The 21693-nt window shown below is 36.1% G+C and overlaps 1 protein-coding gene and 1 pseudogene across 1 annotated transcript in view; one reads left to right on the top strand and one right to left on the bottom strand.

Moving 5' to 3' along the window:
- Positions 1–21693, bottom strand: part of LOC115281646 — a 138891-nt gene that overhangs the window by 104138 nt on the left and 13060 nt on the right. The window contains exons 7-12 of the mRNA XM_029927064.1: positions 21594–21647; positions 20993–21097; positions 18915–18965; positions 7470–7574; positions 4631–4732; positions 730–834 (exon numbers count right to left, since the gene is read on the bottom strand). Coding sequence (XP_029782924.1) covers positions 730–834; positions 4631–4732; positions 7470–7574; positions 18915–18965; positions 20993–21097; positions 21594–21647 — 522 coding nt within the window. The remainder of the gene's footprint in view (positions 1–729; positions 835–4630; positions 4733–7469; positions 7575–18914; positions 18966–20992; positions 21098–21593; positions 21648–21693) is intronic.
- Positions 10294–16892, top strand: LOC115282115 (annotated as a pseudogene).

Here is a 21693-nt window from a genome sequence, read left to right as displayed (position 1 = left end):
AGGGAATATAGTGCCAATAGCATCCACTGTTATAATCACCAAGTGATTATTATTATTAATCCTCATTATTAACAACCAAATGGGCCAACATATTTCTAAAAGCCCCATGTGGGTGTTTTGGTCAAATACCACAATGAAAACTATGAATTCAGTTTCTGACAAAATCTATGATGTCTGAGACAGTCCTAGAAATGTCCTATGTGGCACCTGGAGGGCTCAGTTGGTTAGTCTGACTCGTGATCTCAGCTCAGGTCATGATCTCATGGTTTATGGAATCGAGCCTTGTGTCGGGCTCTGTGCTGACAGTGCAGAGCCTGCTTGGGATTCCCTCTCTCTCTCTCTCTCTCTGCCCTTCCCCTGCTCTCTTTCTGTCTCTTTCTCAAGAATAAATAAACTTAAAAAAAAGAAATATCCTATAGAACTTCTAACACACAATATTTAGAGCGACACAATTGGTCTAAAGATAGAAATCTGAACATTGTGAGGATATAGGTGTGATGGGGGAAAGGAAGTATTTTTAGAGTGTTAAATGAAACAATGAACTACAGACAGAACTTCATTCTGCTACCTGGGATTTATAAACATGAAGAAATAGGACTTTTACATTAGGAATTAATCCTTGCTTAAGATCCGCAAAATATCTTCTGAGTGCCAGTGTTACTAAGCTTTATGAATTCTCATATGCATATAAACTCCCTTCAAAGACACAGTTATTTCTAAAATACTTACCATTAAGTAGCAGGTTTCCTGTCTGTTTTTTCTGTTCCTTTTCTGGAAGCTTAATCCTCATTTCCCCCAGAATGCTGTCCAAATTATTCACATGAACCTTCCCACCTTAGGAAAGCAATAGGAATGGGAAATACGAAAAATGGAATATTTCCACAATATTAAAAATACATTTGTTTCTGTGTGTTACTAATTTAATTAGCCTGTACTAATGATATTTTAAAAAGAGAAAGTATAATTTATGTCTTCATATTATCATTTAACATTTTAAATAGGAATATCAAGACTCATTTGACTTTTCTAATTACTTGGAAAAATTTAATAGGAAGGGTAAAACTAGAATCAGTTCCCTTTGACCTTATCTTGGGACAGCCTGAGACAGCAAAACGCGCCTAAATATTTTAGCACCTTAGAGCGAGGAGGTCACAGATCTCATTGCTCCAGACAGGAACCAGGAGCTGTTCTCATTTTCCTGAACTCCCAGGTCATTTCCACTGAGAAATTGCCAATCCTTCACTTCAATGTCTGTGGTATAGACCTAGAGCTGATTTTTAAAATTTAAGATCTTTTTCATTATCTTTCCACTCTCCCTATCCCCCTGACTCTTCTCTGGTCTTTTGTGGCCTTTGGAAACCTCAGCATTGCTTATGATTCACAGTGAAAGGAGCTGTTGATATAATAAACTTAACATAAGTTTTTAGTTTCTATTTAAAGATGTGTTTTTCTGTGAGTTTTTAAAATGCCTTCTTAGTGCCAAATTAGTAGCTTTCAAGAGTCTTTCCATCGCTTCATAAGCCCAAGACTTTCCAAGTGGTTCAATGCTATATTAAATGCTTAGCATTAATTTGTAAATTCTGTCTCAGATTTTTAAGTTCCTTATCTGTGAGATTCAACCTCATGTTGTCCAGAACAATGTACAATTTGTTGATATCAATCATCTTCACCCCTTAGGAAATTGAGAGAAATAAGACCAAAATGTAGTCACTCTTAAACGTGACCAAAACTATTAAACTGTGTATAATATAGTTTTCAGTTTTAGCACAAAAACCATAGCTAAATAAATTGCTCAAATATTTAAAAGATGTTCTCTAAAAGAGTTAGAACAAAATCTCTTCCCTTGGTCAGTCCATAGAGCCCAAATCTGTAAAGGAAATTGGTGAGCCACTCAGTAAAATACACTAGTGGGGATAACAAATTTAATACTTCCATCCACGAAGCATGATTTTTCTGTTGATACCCAGAGAAAATTTTCTTTTTCTGATTAAATTTCCTTAACCTTTACTAATTTTTGTTTATTAATCACTTTTCAGACTAGACTTATTTTCTTCTTTGCCACAAATCATAAACTTTTCAATAAATTATGGAACTCCATCCCCCAAGATATGACATACATTGTCTGCAAAAGTATGGGCAAATTAAAAGAAGCATAAATATGCTATCAAAATATCTGAAAGGTGGCAAGTATCAAAATTTAATATCTTATGTATATTTTCATCTTTAAAGGCCTTTATTGCATAGCAAAGGAAACTATCAACAAAACAAAAAGACAACTACTGAATGGGAGAAGATATTTACAAATGATATATCCAGTAAGGGGTTAAAATCCAAAATACATAAAGAACTCATACAACTAAACACCAAAAAACCACAAATAATCGAATTTAAAAATGGGCAGAGAAACTGAATAGACACTTTCCCAAAGAAGACATCTAGATGGCCAACAGACATGTGAAAAGATTCTTAGCATCACTAGTCATCAGGAAAATGCAAATCAAAACCATAATGAGATATCACCTCACACCAATCAGAATAGCTAGTATCAAAAAGAAAAATAATGGGGCTCCTGGGTGGCTCAGTCAGTTGAGCGCCCGACTTTGGCTCAGGTCATGATCTCGCAGCCTGTAGATTCAAGTCCTGTGTCGGGCTCTGTGCTGACAGCTCAGAGCCTGGAGCCTGCTTCAGATTCTGGCCCCCCTCTCTCTAGGCCCCTTCCCCACTTGTGCTCTATCTCTCAAAAACAAATAAATGTAAAAAGAAAAAAAAGAAAAATACTAAGTGTTGGTGAAGATGAGGAGAAAGGTGAGCCTATTGTGCACTATTGGTGGGAATGTATATTGGTACAGCCACTCCACAAAATAGTAGGGAGGTTCCTCAAAAAACTAAAAATAGAAGTACCATATGATCTAATAATTCCACTCTGGGCATTTACAAGAAAAAAATGGAAATGCTAATTTGACAAGATACTATGCCATTATGTTTGCTGCAGCATTACTTACAATAGCCTAGGAAACAACCTAGGTACCATTAACTGGTGAATGAACTAAGAAGATGCGGTATACATATACATAATAGAATACTACTCAGCCATAAAAAAGAATGAAATCTTGCCACTAATGACAACATGGATGGACCTGGAGGCTAGTATGATATGTGAAATAATTGAGACAGAGAAATACAAATACCATATGATCTTGCTTACTTGTGGAATCTAAAAAGCAAAACAAACCAGTAAGAATAGACTCATAAATAAAGAGAACATGTGGTTACCAAAGTAGAGGTTGGAAGCAGGGGATGGGGAGATAGGTGAAACAGGCAAAGAAAATTAAGAGGTACAAACTTCAGGGGTGCCTGGGTGGCTCAGTAGGGGCGCCTGGGTGGCTCAGTCGGTTGAACATCCAACTTCGGCTCAGGTCATGATCTCACAGCTCGTGGGTTCGAGCCCAGAGTCCAGCTCTGTGCTGACAACTCAGAGCCTGGACCCTGCTTCCGATTCTGTGTGTCCCTCTCTCTCTGCCCCTCCCCTGCTCATGATCTGTCTCTGTCTCTCAAAAATAAATAAATGTAAAAAAAAAAACTTAAAAAAAAGAGGTACAAACTTCCAGTTATAAAGAAAATAAGTCAGAGCAATGAAAAGTATAGAATAGGGAATAGAGTCAATAATGTAATAACTATGAAGGCAGAAGGCAACTACACTTACCATGGTGTTTTGTAATGTGTGTAGCTGTTGAACCACTATGTTGTACACACAAAACTAATGCTATATGTCAGCTATACTTCAATTAAAATTTTTTTTAATGTTTTATTTATTTTTGATACAGAGAGAGACAGAGCATGAGAGGAGGAGGGGCAGAGAGAGAGAAGGAGACACAGAACCAAAAGCAGGCTCCAGGCTCTGAGCTAGCTGTCAGCACAGAGCCTGACGCAGGGCTCGAACCCACGAATGTGAGATCTGACCTGAGCCGAAGTTGGAGGCCTAACCGACTGAGCCACCCAGGCGCCCCTATACCTCAATTTAAACTAAACTAAAATAAATAAATAAATAAATAAAAATTTTAAAAAAAGGGCTCTGTGCCAACCATCAGCCTATTCTGATAGATCTTTCTATCAGCTTAAGAAGCATAAAAATCAAAACCTCACCAAAATTCATTATAAGGCAACAGAGAAGCCATCATTTCACAAAGTCGGAGTTTACATTTCTGTAAAGTAGAAATATATTCTCAATAGTTTTTAAAAATATATGAAGTGGAGAAAATAAGCCACTCTTCCCTCGCTGGCACCTGAGGCAGTTATTGCTGGGCCTCTAGCAGGAAGAACTTCTTGGCTTCCCATCCATTTATTCTTTGTAATTTCTCATTGATTTCCACTGAATACTTTTCAATGCCATTTCCTCTTCTCACTTAAAATTTTCAGACTCACAGTGTATTCAAGAATAATAGCCAGCATTTCTCATCCATGGTTGCAGGATTTCTGTCTACAGCCACCTCATTTCAAACTAAAAATGAGATGACACAGTGGTATTTCTTCTTAAGATAAAACAATAATTACCTTCTAAGAGACTTTTTTTTTTTGGACAATCTTCCTTTTTGACTTAGATGTGAAATAGAATTGTTAGGGAAATTCTCACCATCCACTGGCAGACTGTTCACCAACTCCTCGTGTTTCTTATCTTTGAATTTTATCCCCATGTTTCTGGGAACTTTCCTCATGTCATTGACATCAACCTCTCCTTCAAAGCAAAAGAATGGAGACTTTGGTATTATTGTGAATGAGGTCATGATTCCACATAATTAAAAAAAAAACAGTGCCTTTGTATCATTACAGCTAACTGATGAATGAAAAGAGACAAATAGGCTTTTGGGCTTAGAGAGAAGGTTTCTCATTAATTCTAGTATAATTTCTGAATGATAGGCAGGGCAACAGAGCATGCAATTATGAGTATAAACTTTGCAGTAAATTAGAATAATACAGATTGGTGATCTAAATAGTTTTATCAGCACTTTTATTGCTTTATTTTGAGATCATCTGTAGGTTTACCAAAACTTTCTTTCACTTTTTACTGTGTTAAACTGAAATTTAGCTTTCCACCATAAAAGAAGATACACTAATTATTGGCAAAGCCTTTATTTATTTTTTAAAAAATGTTTAATGTTTTATTTTTGAGAGAGAGAGAGAGAGAGAGAAGCGTGAGCAGGGGAGGGTCAGAGAGAGAAGGAGACACAGAATCTGAAGACAGGCTCCAAGTTCTGATCTAGCAGTCAGCACAGAGACTGACACGACGGGGCTCAAACCCGCCAACCGCGAGATCATGACCTGAGCTGAAATCAGACACTTAACTGACTGAGCCACCCAGGCGCCCCTTGGCAAAGCCTTTAGATAATGACTCGGGAAACAAAAAAGAGCACTGAAGTTTTATTGCTAAAAGTTCTGGTAATCTATATCTAACTATAGTTATTTATACATAACAATTTTATAAGATGTGGAAAGAGCATTATATTGTAATTGAGTAGAAATAATTTGGTTCTTAGATTTCTAGTAGAAGGTAATAGAATAACAACTAAGAGTAAGATTTAACTGTTTTGGCTTTTATTCCATCCATTCCATCCATTAAGATACCAACACCAAAGTTCCCATTAGCTGTAAAAAAAAAAAAAAAAAAAAAAAGACCTCATTGGGATCCAGAAAAAGATAGAGCTTTAGAATGAAAGTATGAAGTACCTATACTGTGAAAAAACTTAAGGCAGAGTCCAGTATTTCCACTATTTTATTTGAGTCCATTTTCAATTTTAAATTTCAGGTTTTCTGGGATTCAATTTGTATTTGCAAAATGGACTCAGAGTCTAGGAAAAACGTTTTATGATGCCACACTAGTTCATAAACTGTGCAGGACAGTTCACGCTCTCTGCATTCACCCTAGTTCTGGCAGGGACACAAAACTCATGCAGGCACCAAGAGTAAATGAACTAAAGGCCATAATTCTCATTTCATGTCTCTTACTAACATACTTTCTCCTCTTCCTTTTAATCACTTTGCCCATTTCAGTATGGCTGCTAACTAGTTATTACTCTGCCAATGCAGTAATTGCTATTAGTTCTTTATTACTACAAATAATAATTATTTTTTCTTATTCTTTTCTGCTCATTTCAGTTTATCTCTTGACTCGTCTTTACATACTCATTAATTACATATTTATTAAGCCCTACATAAAGGGAGACAGATAATAAAGTCATGGTCCAAGGAACCACCAAACAGACCAAATAATGACAACTCATAGAGAATAAGGCTTTGAAAGAGCTCCAGTTCCCCTCTGCTCCTTCCAGGGACTTCCAGGCTACTAATTTTCACTGAAAATACAGAATTTTGTTTTTCAAGGCTATTATGGAGCCGTGAGACAGAGGACGGGAACAGAGCAAGTTAAACTATCACAAAGCTCACTACTCTTACTGAGATTCAGTCTTTTTTCCTTAAATCCTCCCCAGATTGCAGCAAACCTCTAGTTTATTTCCCAGTTGTAAGACTGTTAATTTTGACAATTTTTGCCAGTCTTCTCATTGCTCTTATGGAGGAGAGAGGTTGTTGGTGGCTCTTATTCTGCCTTTTATCTGACAACCCCAAGTGAGTTTCTGAAGCTAAAAATTACCTTCTCTGGCAATTATTGATAGCCCCACTTAACTATTTTTTCCTGATATCCTAGGGAAACTTAAAAGCATAAATAAGCAAATAAAAAACTAACTACATGTTTTCATTGGTACACATAGTACGAGAAAATTGAAGAATGACTTAATAAAAATTATCTTTTTGGGGGAAAATCCCTATTAGAAGGGTATAAAACCCATGGCAAAGACATAACTAAATAGTATATGAATCATATGAAAAAAACATATTTACATGTAAGAGGCAGTATTCAGTAAAATGTTTCTAGGTGATATTACTTGACCTCATTGGATTGTGCTCTTTTGGTTTATTTAAAGTGGGGAGTACTTTGTGATTCATCATACTTCGATCCTAACTAATGTTTTATTTAATACATATAATACTGACATTGAATCGTCATTGAATCGAGGATAAGATGATCCATGCCCACATAAAAGTAGGAAAAATGTCATATACATTGGCTGAAACCCTATAGCCCTTGTTCCTGTGAAAGCTACTGACCTGACTGAGGCTCCAGCAACATTCTCAGCTTCATCTAGAATGTTAAGAATTGTCATACACTAGACACTAAGTTCCTTGGGTCAAGGACTATGTCTATATTTTGTGGCCATTGTATTTCTAGCGCTGAGCACACCACCTGATATATAGTGCTCAGTAAATATTTGTTGAATAAATGAATAGTGAAAAAGTATCAACTTCATATTAATATATTGAGAGAAAAACCTCATTCTTATTTCAGCTCCATAAGTCCTATAAAAAATAACAGCTGCAAAACCCTTTCATGAAAGCACAATTATATCTAAATCACTCACCATCAACTGGTATATCTGGAGTAATATCATTGAGTTCCTCAGCTGTATGAATGATTGCCGTGTTTTCAAGAACAGAATCAAGGTCATGGTCATCATCTCGCAACTCTACAAGAGAGAAAGACATAAGGATATTAAAATAAAAATATAATATTAATTTTTATGCATTGTGGTATAAATGTCATCATAAAAAAGAGGCCAAAGACATTTAAATATTTAAAGACAAACATTAATGAACTAAAACTAATCTATTCATTTATATCCAAAACATCCAATACTGAAGATAAGCTTACATAACACAGTGCATCAAAGTAAGGCTGAGGAACCACACAGGTTAATTTTAGCAGCAAAACTGCAAATGTAATAGTTTTTAATATAAACATTTATACAAGTAGAATTCATTTTTTTCACTGCATTTCAAGATATACTATTTTAAATTTTTATACCTAGGTCTAAATTTTATTATTTCCACATCCAATATCTAGGTAAACCTAAATATTAGAGCACCTTTAAAAAATAAAACAGAAAATTATTTAATCAATATGAGCATGTATAAAACTAATTATGGAAATATATATGAGAACGGCACAGGGCAATATTTAATAAGAACAAAAAGCAAAACACAAGAGTCCCAATCTGACATCTCCATTTGCATCTCACTCACCTTTTATATCTTCTGCACTACTCAGCAACCTATTATTATATATTTTTCTACTAGCTGTAGCTACAAGAAACACATAATTTAGGTCATAGAGAAAATATCTAGACTTGCTAAAACAATACCAAATATCCAAGTTCAGAAATACAGAACATAAAATAATTTGCTCCTAAAATTTACCTAGCATCTTCTAGAAATAATAAGACAAAAAATGTAAACAAAATTCTTAATATGGTAAATCTATCAATTTTTTAGCACCAGAGACAATTATTAATATTTACCATGCCAAAGCAAAAACACTCCCTTATGTTTTATTTTTTCCAGGCCCACATTTTCCCCTCTACTAGTATAGTTCTACATCTCTCCTCATCCTCCTCCTGTTTCCTAGAGGTCTTAACTGAAGGCATCCTGATGGAATGAAAAACAACTATCAATATTCCTTAGACTGGATGGCAAGACTGATGATTGAAGAGCCTCTTGATTTAGATGTATTTTTAAATGGCAATTTATGTATTCCTAAATATTAAAAATAATTATCTTTAAAACTATGGATATTTTTAACTCTAACCTATAAGTGATCTAGAATAAACATGGAGTAATAAAAAAATTTAAGGCTAGAATTATAATTCCCTCAAGATTCCACTTGATACTTGGAATGGCTGAATAACTCCCTGGATGACTATATTAACTCTCTTGAAGACTATTCTGATATTTGAAATGCCCACAATTAATTGGAGGTAACTTCTCTAGCTCCGAGTGTTCTGGTGAGGACTCTGTCCCCATATCTTGCAAGACATTATCCAGGTCACTGAGGTCAACTTCTCTTTTAAAACAAAAGAAGGAGAATGATGACATTTTTAAAAATATCATAATTTCAAATTATTAAAGAGAAATAAGGCATAATGATACCTGCTAAAAAATAAGCTGTCAATTACAGACACAGAGAATGAACAGTATGTAACACTGGTAAAAGAGCTGCTCCCATAATGACAGTTATAAAGTAATATCTCACCATTGAATAAGGTTTATATAATTTAAAAGTTATTAGAATACTAAAGACGATACAAATAACTTAATATAGGTTATGGAAATTAAGCTAGAAATCAATAGCAAGAGGTATTAGAAAACTCCCATAAGTTTGGAAATTAAAGAATGCCTCTCTAGATAAATCATATGTCAAAAAAATAAACCACAATGGAAGTTAGAATATTTTGAATTGAGTAAAAATAATGATATTACATATTAAAACTTGTAGGATATGGTAAGGTTGTGCTGAGGGAACCTCACAGCCTTAAATGCAGATAATAAAAAAGATGAAAAGATCAATAATCCAAGGATCTATCTTAAAATGTTAGAAAGCAACAGCAAATTAAACCCCCAAAATGGAGAAGAGAAATTATAAGGACAAAAGCATAAAATACTGAAATAAAAAGTAAACTTTAAACAAAATCAATACAGCCAAAAGTTGGGTTTTGGAAAGACTAACAAAAGTGACACATACTTGCACTAAGACTGACAAAGGAAAAAAGAGAGAGAGCACAAATAACCAATATTTCTAATGAGAAAAAGGACATCACTAAGAATAGCCAAGTACAGTTTAAAGAAGTAAAACAGATTTGGAGGATTTATGCTTCAGATACCAAGATATATTAAATCTACATTAAAATAGTAGGTATGCTGGTGCAGGGCCCAACAAGCAGACCAAAGAACAAAAAGAATAAAAAGTCAAGATACAGCAACACATTTATTATCTCTGATTTAGGAAAAGGTAGCCTTACATTAACATAGGAAAAGGATCAGCTTGCCAAGAAATGGTTAATATCCATTTAGAAAAAAAATAGGGACTCTTACCTTACATCGTATAGAAAAACCAATTCTGAGTAAATTATAGATCTAAATGTGAAAGGAAAATTACAAAGGTCCCATAAGGTAAAATAGGAAATGCTTTCATGACCCTGGTGTATGGAAGGATTCTTAAACAAGCTCCCAAACATTCTAACTATAAAAGAAAAGACTGACTAATTCAACTACATGTGGAAGAGAACCTTTTGTTCATCAGAAGATAAAATACAAAAAGAGACACCACACAGCACTGCCATTGCCCCTGCAGAGAAGCCAAGATCACCACTGGATTTGAAACACTTAAAGCGGATACAAAATTGTTCAGTAATGCAGACAACTAAGTGCATTGTTATAGGTGATGGTGCTGTTGGTAAAACGGTCTCCTGATATTTTACACAACGAACACATTTCCATCTGAGTATGTACCTATTGTGTGTGACAACTATGCAGTCACCATTATAATCAATAGGGAACCATACACTCTTGGACGTTCTGATACCGCAGGACAAGAGGACTATGACAGATTATGACCGCCGGATTATCCACAAACGTATTTCTAGTCTGTTTTTCAGTGATCTCCCCATCCTCATTTGAAAATGTAAAAGAAGTGTGGATGCCTGAGATAATTTACCACTGTCCTTTCTTGCTTGTTGGGACCCAAACTGATCTCAGAGAGGACTCCTCTACTACTGAGAAACTTGCCAAGAGCAAACAGAAGTCTATCACTCCAGAGATGCCGAAGTGAAGTGAAAGGTGGCCCATGACCTGAAGGTGGTCAAGTATGTGGCACGTTCTGCACTCACAGAAAGGCTTAAAAAATGTATGTGACGAGGCAATATTGGCTGCCCTGGAGCCTCCAGAACCAAAGGAGAGCTGCTGCTATGAACATCTTTGTGCATTGCTGGTGTCAGCATTGTCCTAAAAGCAATGTTTAATCAAACTAAAGATGAAAAATTACACTTCATTTTTGCGGTAATGACCAATGCCTTGCACCCACCCAATACTCGTGTGAGATAGGCCCCACAGGTGAGGTCCCCTTCTCAGTATTAGTTAGTCGTGTACTTAGTTATTAGTTAATGAGTAATTGTGTATTGTCAGAAAAGTGATTAGTACTAGGTTTTTATTCTGTCTTTTCAAAAGTATTTGTTGGGGCGCCTGGGTGGCTCAGTACATTAAGCGTCCGGCTTCAGCTCAGGTCATGATCTCATGGTTCATGGGGTCGAGCACTGCATCAGGCTCTGTGCTGACAGCTAGCTTAGAATCTGGAGCCTGCTTCAGATGCTGTATCTCCCTCTCTCTCTGACCCTCCCCTGCTCGCACTGTCTCTCTCTGTCTCTCAAAAATAAATAAAAAGCATTTTAAAAAATTTAAAAAATATTTTTTGTTTAAAAGCAAGGCATGCTGGTGATGACTCTGTAATAGACTACTTTGGGTTGTTAAACCTACTCCTAGGTTCCATCTACTCTGGAGTTGCAAAGATTTATGTACCCAACATGAAAGTAACCAAATACATAAACAACAATTAACAGATATAAAGGAAGAAACTGATAGCAATACACTAATAGTAGGAGACTTTAACACCCCACTTACTCCAAATACATAAAGTAACCATTATTCTGGAGAATAATCTGGGCTGTTTAGGGTTTTTTTCTTTTTCCTTATTTTTGGGTGGGAGGAGAGAGTGTGTGGGACATTTGTTTTTATTTAGTCATTAAAAAAAACCTCATTTGTCATTAGACAACCCTTAAGGGGAGGAGGATGGATTGACTCCACATTCCACTTCCTAGATCTAGTTTAGAACAGTTGTCCTCCACCTGGTGCTCTTAGGAAAAAGTATAGTAAATGTCTCATTTAATAACATACTCTTATATAAAAGTTGCCTTTTCTTTCCTCCCAGGAGTAGGTCCAATACATGATGAAACTCATGAAAGTAGGTAGAACCTGTCTTGCCCCTCCTCTTTTCTAGGATGTACTCTATATGTGACTGTGACTTTCAGGGAAATTTGGTGGCCATATGCTGATTTTTTTTACATTAATTTCTAACGTCTTTCACTGATAAATGAAAAAAAGTGTTTTTGGGTGTAATTTGAAATACACCCTAAGGATTGAGTATGTAATTAAAAATAGTTTTTCCCTATCAAAGAAAAGAAGATAAAATACAAGTGGAAAGTCAAACTATACAGTAAGATGTTTACAATTTATATAACCTGTAATGGACTTGTATCTAGAACACATAAAAAAACACTACAGGTAAAAGATAAATAAAAAATGCAATATGGATTTCCAGGAAAGATAGCAAAGTAGGAGGATCCTAAACTCACTTGTCTCATGGATCACCTAGGTACACCCACATCAGTGTAACTAACCCAGAAAACAACCTGAACACTGTCGAACAGACCTTCCACAGTTCATTGAAGAGAAGAGGCCACAATGAAAAAAATGATAGAGGAGTGGGTGGAGTCGTGGTTAGAACCAGACTCCCAGGAAAACTAACCACAGATGGGAGGGACACCACAAACATGGAAAAGGGAGAGGAAGAGATCTCATACCAGGCACCCCGCATATGGGTGACCTGTACTGTGAAGACGAATCCCCATCAGATTTGGCTTTGAAAGCCAGAGGGGTTAACTTTTTTTTTTTTTTTTAACTTTTACAATCACTGGAACTTAACACCTGGAATTTTAAAAATCAATTGGCTTGGCTCTGGGAAAACTGAAGTGCCAAACGAAACAGTCTCCATCTTTAAAGAGACAGCATAACAAACACCCTTGCAGAGATACAGCATAGAAGCAGCAGTTTGAAAAGTGGCTGGGAGATACAGAAAGGGGTTTTATTTGCTAACCTTAGAACTTCTGCAGGTACAGGGATATTTAGGAGACTTCTCCAAGAATAAAAGACCTGGCAGGCACCATTTCTCTCCCCTACCTCCCACCCCAGTCTAGATACCCAGACAGCTGCAGGAACCAGCTGGAACATGTAGCTTGCTAACACTGATCGCCCCAGCCCTGCATTCTCCTGCAGGCTGCCCCACCTAACCAGCCCCACTGGGCGGGAGTCCATCCAAAGCAGCACTAGTTGCCTCCCATTTTGTAAGCAGCAAGCAGCTCCAATACCGGCCAGTACCACTCCAAAGTGACCCTTGCCCTGGGAGAGGGAATATAATCACACACACACATCGGTTTGAGTATATTCCCAGCTGTGGGCTGGGTACAGACCTCTGACTGCCAGTTCCACCCACCAATGAAAATCTCACAGTGGGCAGCACAAAGAGAGCACCCTGAAGTTTGGTGTGACCACAGTTCTGGCAAATGGGCTGAGGGCAGGCATCTGGTCTGACACAACTCAAACCCAAGGTGGCTCCAGAGTGGCCCTTTAACATTGCAAGGACCAAACTTTGTCCAGAACAGGCAAAGAAGGCCATTGCAGATGACTGGATTGATGGCAACTGTGGCTCAACCACAGCCCTAAGACATGCAACACCCAGAGAAGACACCTCCGAAATGCTAGTTTTTGGTGAACATCACATTACATTACAGGACACTACAGGGCTTCTTCTCCATAAAGCCACTATTTTCAAGAGCAGAGACAGAGACGACTTTCCCAATACATAGAAACAGACATAGAGAGTTAGACAAAATGAAACCACGGCATATGTCCCAAATGAAAGAACAGGACCAAATCACAGCAAAAGAGCTAAGTGAAACAGAGATAAGCAATATACCTGATAGACAATTCAAAGTAATGGTCATGAAGATACTTACTGGATGTGAGAAAAGAGTAGAGGGCCACAGTAAGAACTTCAAAAAAAGATTAGAAAATATAAAAAAGAACCACAGATGAAGAACTCATTAACTAAAATTAAAAACACACTAGAATTAATAAATAGTAGACTAGAGGAAGTAAAAGAACAGATCATTACTGAAAGAACAGTAATGGAAAGCAACTAAGGTGAACAGGAGGGAGAAAAGAGAATAATAAAAACTGAGAATAGGTTAAGGGACTCAGCGACACCATCAAATATAGTAACATTAGCATTATAGGGACCCCAGAAGGAGAAGAGAAAGAGAGGGGGGCAGAAAATCTATTCGAAGAAATAATGGCTGAAAAATTCCCCAATGGGGGACAAAACAAACCTAGATTCAGAAGACCCAGAGTCCCCAACAAATAAACCCAAGAAGTCTGCACCAAGATACATAATAATTAAAATGGAAAAAAGTAGTGGTAACGAGAGAACTTTAAAAGCAACAAGATAAAAAAGTTATATGCAAGGAAAACTCCATAAGTCTATCAGCTGGCTTTTCAGAAGAACTTTACAGGCCAGAAGGGAGTAGTATGATATATTCAAAGTGCTGAAAGGAAAAAGCCTGCAACCAAGAATACTTAATCAAGCAAGGCTATCATTCAAAATAGAAGGAGAGAGAGAGTTTCCCAAACAAAGTAAGACATTCCTTACCACTAACCCAGTCTTACAAGATATGTTAAAAGGAATTATTTGAAAAGGAAGGGCCATAATCAGGAGAAATCAAATTAGGAAAGGAAAAAATTTCACAGGTGCATACAAACATAACAAAAGTGGTAGATTACTCACTTATAAAACAAATAGAAAATTAAAGCACAAAAGAGGTAAAATCAATTATAGCTATAAAAATCAGTCAAGAAATTCACAAAATTAAAAAATGTAAACTATAATATCATACGTATAAAATGTGTATATGGGGGGGTGACATTTCATGTTTTTAGAATGGGTTCAAACGTAAGCAGCCAGAACCTAATATAGGCTGCTATATGCATAAAATATTATATATAAACCTGATGGCAACCACAAATCAAAAACCTGTAATAATATGCAAAAATAAAAGAAAAAGATATTCAAGCATATCACTAACGGCCGTCAAACAACAAGGAAAGAGAGCAAGAGAAGAAAGGAACAAAGAACCACAAAAACAATCATAGAACAAGTAACAAAATAACAGTAAGTACATACTGATCAATAATTATTTTGAATGTAAATGAACTAAATTCTCCAATCAAAATACATGGGGTCATGAAATGAATAAAAAAGCAAGACCCAGCTATATGCTGCCCACAAGAGACCATTTCATACCTAAAGATTAAAAGTGAAGCAATAGTGGGGCACCTGAGTGGCTCAGCCAGTTAAGAGTCTGACTTTGGCTCAGGTCATGATCTTGTGGTTTGTGAGTTCGAGCCCCACATTGGGCTCTATGCTGACAGCTCAGAGCCTAAAGCCTGTTTCAGATTCTGTGCTTCCCCCTCTCTCAATAATAAATCAATATTTTAAAAAATTTATAAAAGTGAAGGGATGGAAAAACATTTATCATGCAAATAGAAGCAGCAAAAAAACAGCTGGGGTAGCAATACTTATATTGGACAAAAATAGACTTTAAAACAATGGCTGTAACAAGAGAAAAGAAGGACACTACATAACGATAAAGGAAACAATCCAACAAGAAAGTATAATAATTGTAAATATTTATGTACCCAACATGGAACACCAAGTATATTAAAGCAACTATTAATAGATATAAAGGAATAAATTGATAGCAATATAATAATTGAGGGCTTTAACACACCCCACTAGTTCCAAATTATTAAAGAATAAAGAAAACTTTCACTATTTGCAGATGACCTGATACTATATATACAAAACTCTAAAGTCTCCACCAAAAACTACTAGAACTGATAAATGAATTCAGCCGTTATATGGTACAAAATCATTATACAGAAATCTGTTGCATTTCTACACATTAATAATGAAGTAGCAGAAAGAGAAATTAAAAAAACCCCATTTTCAATTGCACTAAAAATAATTACCTGGGAATAAATTAAACAACAGAGGTGAAAGACCCATACATTGAAAACTATAAAATATTGATGAAAACATTTGAAGATGACATAAGCAAATGGAAAGATGTTCCATGCTCATGAACTGGACGAACAAATATTGTTTAAATGTCCATAGTATGCAAAGCAATCTACAGATTGAAAGCGTTCTCTATCAAAATACCAGTAACAACTATAACAAATGGTCCTAAAATTTATATGGAACCTCAAAAGACCCCAAACAACCAAAACAATCTTGAAAAAGAACAAAGCTGGTAGTATCACAATTTCATATTTCAAGTTATACTACAAAGTTGTAGCAATCAAAACAATATGGTACTGGTATAAAAGCAGCCACACAGATCAATAGAAAAGGGTAGAAAGCATATAAAGCATATTTAGGCATATAATCCACAGTTATATGGACAATTAATCTTTGACAATTATTACAATAGGAAAAAGACAATCTCTTCAACAAATGGTGCTGGGAAAACTGGAAAGCTACATACAAGAGAATGAAACTGGACCACTTTCTTATACCACACACAAAAATAAACTAAAATGGATTAAAGATCTAAATATGAGACTTGATACCACAAAAATCTAGAAGACAGCACAGGCAGTAATTTCTCTGACATTGGCTGTAGCAACATTTTTTCTAGATATGTCTCCTGAGGCAAGGGGAATAAAAGCAAAAGTAAACTACTGAGACCCCATCAAAATAAAAAGCTCTGCACAGCAAAGGAAACAATCAACAAAACTAAAAGATAACCTATTGAATGGAAGAAGATGTTAGCAAATTACATACCTAATAAAGTGTTAGTATTCAAAATATATAAAGAACTTACACGAGTCAACATCAAAAAACCCCAAATAAACCAATTAAAAAATGAACAGAAGACATGAACAGACATTTCCAAAGAAGACATATAGATGACCAACATGTGAAAAAATGCTCAATATCACCGATCATCAGGGATATGCAAATCAAAACTACAATAAGATATTACCTCACACCTGTCAGAATGGCTAAAATCAAAAACACAGGAAACCAGTGTTGGTGAGGATGTGAAGAGAAAGAATGCATCATGCACTGTTGGTGGGAATGCCAACTGGTACGGCCACCATGGAAGACATTATGGAGATTCCTCAAAAATCAAAAATAGACTACCATATGGTCCAGTAACCACATTACTGGGTATTTACCCAAAGAATACAAAAACACTAATTCAGAAGGATACATGTACCTCTATGTTTATTGCAGCATTATTTACAATAACTAAATTATAGAAGCAGCCCAAGTGTCCATCAGCTGATGAATGGATAAAGAAGATGTAGTGTGTGTGTTTTGTGTATATATTGTGTATGTGTGTGTACACATATATGTATATGTGTATATGTGCACACACATATACAATGATATATTATTCAGCCATAAAAGGAATGAAATCTTGCCATCTGCAACAACATGGATAGAGTTAGAGACTATAATGCTAAGTGAAATAAGTCAATCAGAGACAAATATCAAAGGATTTCACTCATATATGGAATTTTCTTAAGGAACAAAACAAAGAGGAAAACAAAGAGTGAGAGAGAAATTAAGGAACAGACTCTGAAGTACAGAGAACAAACTGATAATTACCAGGAGGCAGATGGGGGGTAGTGTGTATGTGTGGGTGAAATAGGTAATAAGGACTAATGATTACATTACCATGATGAGCAGTGAGTAATGTATAGGTCTGTTGAATCACTATAATGTACAGCTGAAACTAATATAACACCTTATGCTAAATATACTTAAATTTAGAAAACAAAAAAATTTTTTTAAATCCAATACAGTGGCACCTGGGTGGCTCAGTCAGTTGAGCGTCTGATTTTGGCTCAGGTCATGATTTCACAGTTCATGAGTTCGAGCCCCACATCAGGCACTATGCTGCTAGCTCAGAGCCTGGAGTCTGCTTTGGATTCTGTCTCCCTCTCTCTGCCCGTCCCCCTTGCCCATGCACATTCTGTCTCTCAAAAAAGAATAAACGTTAAAAAAAGAAGAATGGCATTTCCTCAAGCCATATACAAAGTTTATTCAAAAAAAAAATCCAATACGAAGAACACAGACATCCAAGCAGACAAATAGGCAACAGACATGAAAGGAACTTTATAGAAGAGGAATCCAAATAACCAGTAAACATGAAAAAGGTGCTCAACATCATTAATCACTAGGGAAAGGCAAACTGTAACAGTGGAATACTACTGCATGCTCACCAGAATGACTACAGTGGAGAAGAAAGAGAGATAATACCAAGAATTAGCAAGGATGTAAAGCAATCGTTGATTTGTCAAATGGTACAACTACTTTAGAAAACAGACAGATAATATCTAATCAAGTACGCACAATCCTATCTTAAAGCAATTTCATTTCTAGGTAGATGGCCTAGAATTGTGCACATATGTTCACCAAAAGGCATATACAAGAATATTCATAGCAGTAAGTTCTTCATAGCTGCTCCAAACTAGAAATGTCCTGTGATGGTAGACTAGACACATATATTGTGGTCTACTGATGGAGTGGAATGTCGCACAGCAATTCAGGTACGATGAGCTAGCTAGAAATCATTTTACCTACCACAGCAGGTTCTCTAAAGATCTCCTTGACTATAATTTGGTCGACTGTATAAGAGGCAGCAATGAAAATGAACAAACTGCTGCTACATGTGCAACAATATGGACAAATCTCAGAGAATAATGTAATATAATGTTAAATGAAAGAAGTTAGACATCATGGAACACAGATCATATGACTCCATTTAAACTAATTCAAAGGCAGGTGAAACTAATCTGAGGTCCTAGAGTAAAGGATGCAGCTACCTCCAGAGAGTCCAGAGGATGTGACTGTGAAGTGCGATAGTGGATCTTCTGTATTATTGATAATGCTTATTTCTTGATCCAGGTGGTAGTTAAACAGGTATGTTCACTTTGCAACAATTCTTAAGCTGGACACATTATAGAATGTAGTAATTATGTGTTTCATACTTCAGTAAAATATTTATCAGAAAAAATATAATTTAGTGTAAAGATTTGGGTTCTCACATTTATAGTAATTTCTCACTGACCTGTAATTTGTACTGAATCCATCGATGTTTTTAGACCAGTCTTCCCTTTAGCTATAAAATAAGGCAGAATTGAGATACAAAGCAGATTCTTTAAAAAATTATAAAATAATAAACCAGAAATAGGCTAAATTTCATTATTCCACATCACCATTTGGGCTTACTTTAATTGCTTAATTTTTAGTTTTAAGACATTGATTCTATTTTAGTAAGCTGCCCTTTGACCCTTGAGCCATAAGTCTGGCCCATGGAAAAATATGCTCTGGTCTGTGGCAAATACACTCTAATCCTCCCCGTTACTCAGAATTGCTGCAGATAAATGATTACAATGTACTAGAAGTAAATACTAGTGGCACGACCAAAGGCAGCTTTTATTTTCCTTAGGAATTATCCACTGATTCACTCATTTACTCTATCATCTCTCACTCAGCATTTATGGAGTGTTTACTTATAGGCCAGACACTCTGCTAGGTACTAGATACAGAATAACCTTTCCTATTCTAAGGACACATTAAAGTGACAAGACAGGCAAATAAACATACATTTATACAATGTGGCAATTGTAATGAAAAATATATACAGTTACTGTGGAAACACAGAGAAGAGATATCAAATAGAGCCTGGGTATTTAAAAAACTTCCTAGAAAAAGTGACCCTCACCTTGAATAAGCAATGGTGAGGAGTTAGTCAAGCAAAGGGGATGGGGAAGCTCTGAAATAGCGGGGAAAGTATAAACAAAGATGTGACAAAAAGCATGATATATATATGCTTGGAATAAAAGTTCAATGTCAGTGAGGGTAACACACTAGACAGGACAGATAAGTGCAACCTAGATAATGAAAGAACTTGTTGGCCATAAAAAGGACTTGAAACATTTCCAAGTACCTAACTGAAAGCCATTAAAGGATTTTAAGTTGAGGCCTCATGTCATGAGATTTGCATCTTATATGGATCATTCTAAAGTCTACCTTGTGGAAGCCATTTTAGTAGCTTAAGTCAGGAATGAAAGGACCTAAAGCAGAGCAGTGGTAGCAGGGAGTGAAACTGATGGATTTATATATAGGATTTTTTCAATGGTTTATTATGAAAATTTGTAAACATAGAGCAAAGTTGAAAGAACTGTGCAATAAACACCCATATGCCCACCATCTGGATTCTACTATTGAACATTTTACTATCCGTGGCTTGTCATATATCCATCCATCTGTGTGCAGTAATTTTTAAATTTAGGTTTATATAAAGGTAAAACTTAAAAAATCAGGTGATAATCCAGATAGTGGGTGACAAGAATTGGGGGAATCAAAATCAATATCTAGCTTAGGTGACTAGATGGACAGGGACAGCACAAATGAGACTGAGAATACAGGACTGGGAGACTGGACAAGAAAATACTCAATTCGGTTCTAAATATGTTGAGAAAAAGAAGTGTCCCGTGGAATATCCAAGTAGAAATGTCTAGCAGGCATTTGGATACAGCAGTCTGAAGCTGTACAGAAATACAGATTTACAACCATAAGAATGTAGATGGCAGGTTGAGCCACAGACAGTAATGAGATTGCCCAGAGTATAAAAAATGAAATAAAAAAATAAGAAGATCTAGGTTAGCAGGAACAAACCCCAGAAGCCAAAAGAGCATGATTTCAAGAAGGTCAGAATTATCACCAATATAAAACGTAGTAGAAAGCTCCAATAAAAGGTGAATAATGTCTAATGCAACTAGCAAATGGCAAGTTACTGGTGCCTGGAGAGGTTTCAGTAGTACCACGGGGCTGGGTCAGAATAGAGGAACGGAAGGGAACTGTGGGAAGGGGACACAGGGGACTTTCATTTATTTGCTTTTCCATCGGAACATTCCCAGATGTGAAAGATGGTCTTGGAATCAATCTACTCAAGTGCTTTGTATTCTATATAGATTCAGAAAATGGAAGACAGGATTAGTTCTTGCTCTAGAACTAGATTTTTTTTCTAAGATTTTACATGGTTTTTATCATCACAATATTAATCTGGTTTCAGAATAGCTCTTACATAAACCCTCAAGACCAAGCTTTCCTCAAAGACTTTTTATATCTAAAATAAGTCACCATAAACCGGAAGTTTTCTTTTAATCTCTCTGAAATCTCCTTTGGTGTCTTCAAAGCCCATGTTCCCTAGTATCTTGTCCAGGTCTCTGACAGCTACTGTCTCTCCTTGGGGAAAGAGAAAAAAAAATATGAAAATTCCTACTAATGCTGAAATGTTCCATATATTTTACCCATATATTATAGACTTGGCAGAAATATGCAAGACCCATAATACGTTTCAGTTAATGCAGAGATTCAATATGGTTAGAATTAAGCTCACTTCCCTTAAACCTTTTGGGAAAAATAACCATATACACCATAAACTTCTAAAGGAACAGAATTAATTTCCAGTGTGTAATTCTTATGATAGAAATAGGCAGAGGGTTAAAAAAAAAAAAAGGCAGGGGCGCCTGGGTGGCTGAGTCAGTTAAGTGTCCGACTTCAGCTCAGGTCATGATCTAATGGTTCCTAAGTTGGAGCCCTTTATCCAGTTCTGTGCTGATGGCTCAGAGCCTGGGGCCTGCTTCTGATTCTCTGTCTCCCTCTCCCCCTCCCCACAAGTAAATAAACATTAAAAAAAAATTTAAAGCATTACTACCTCATTTTTAGATCAACTTCTTACCTGTAACAGCTTTAGCTTTATTCATTAGTTTATTAGGTTCAACTCTTCCATCAGCTGTAAAATGAGGAACAAATTACAGAGATCACAATGAGGTTAAAAC

Source organism: Suricata suricatta, chromosome 17 (assembly GCF_006229205.1).
Source record: "Suricata suricatta isolate VVHF042 chromosome 17, meerkat_22Aug2017_6uvM2_HiC, whole genome shotgun sequence".
NCBI classification, from domain to species: domain Eukaryota; kingdom Metazoa; phylum Chordata; class Mammalia; order Carnivora; family Herpestidae; genus Suricata; species Suricata suricatta.
The sequence above is the reverse complement of the archived record's forward strand: the minus strand, read 5'-3'. Positions and strand labels throughout refer to the sequence as shown.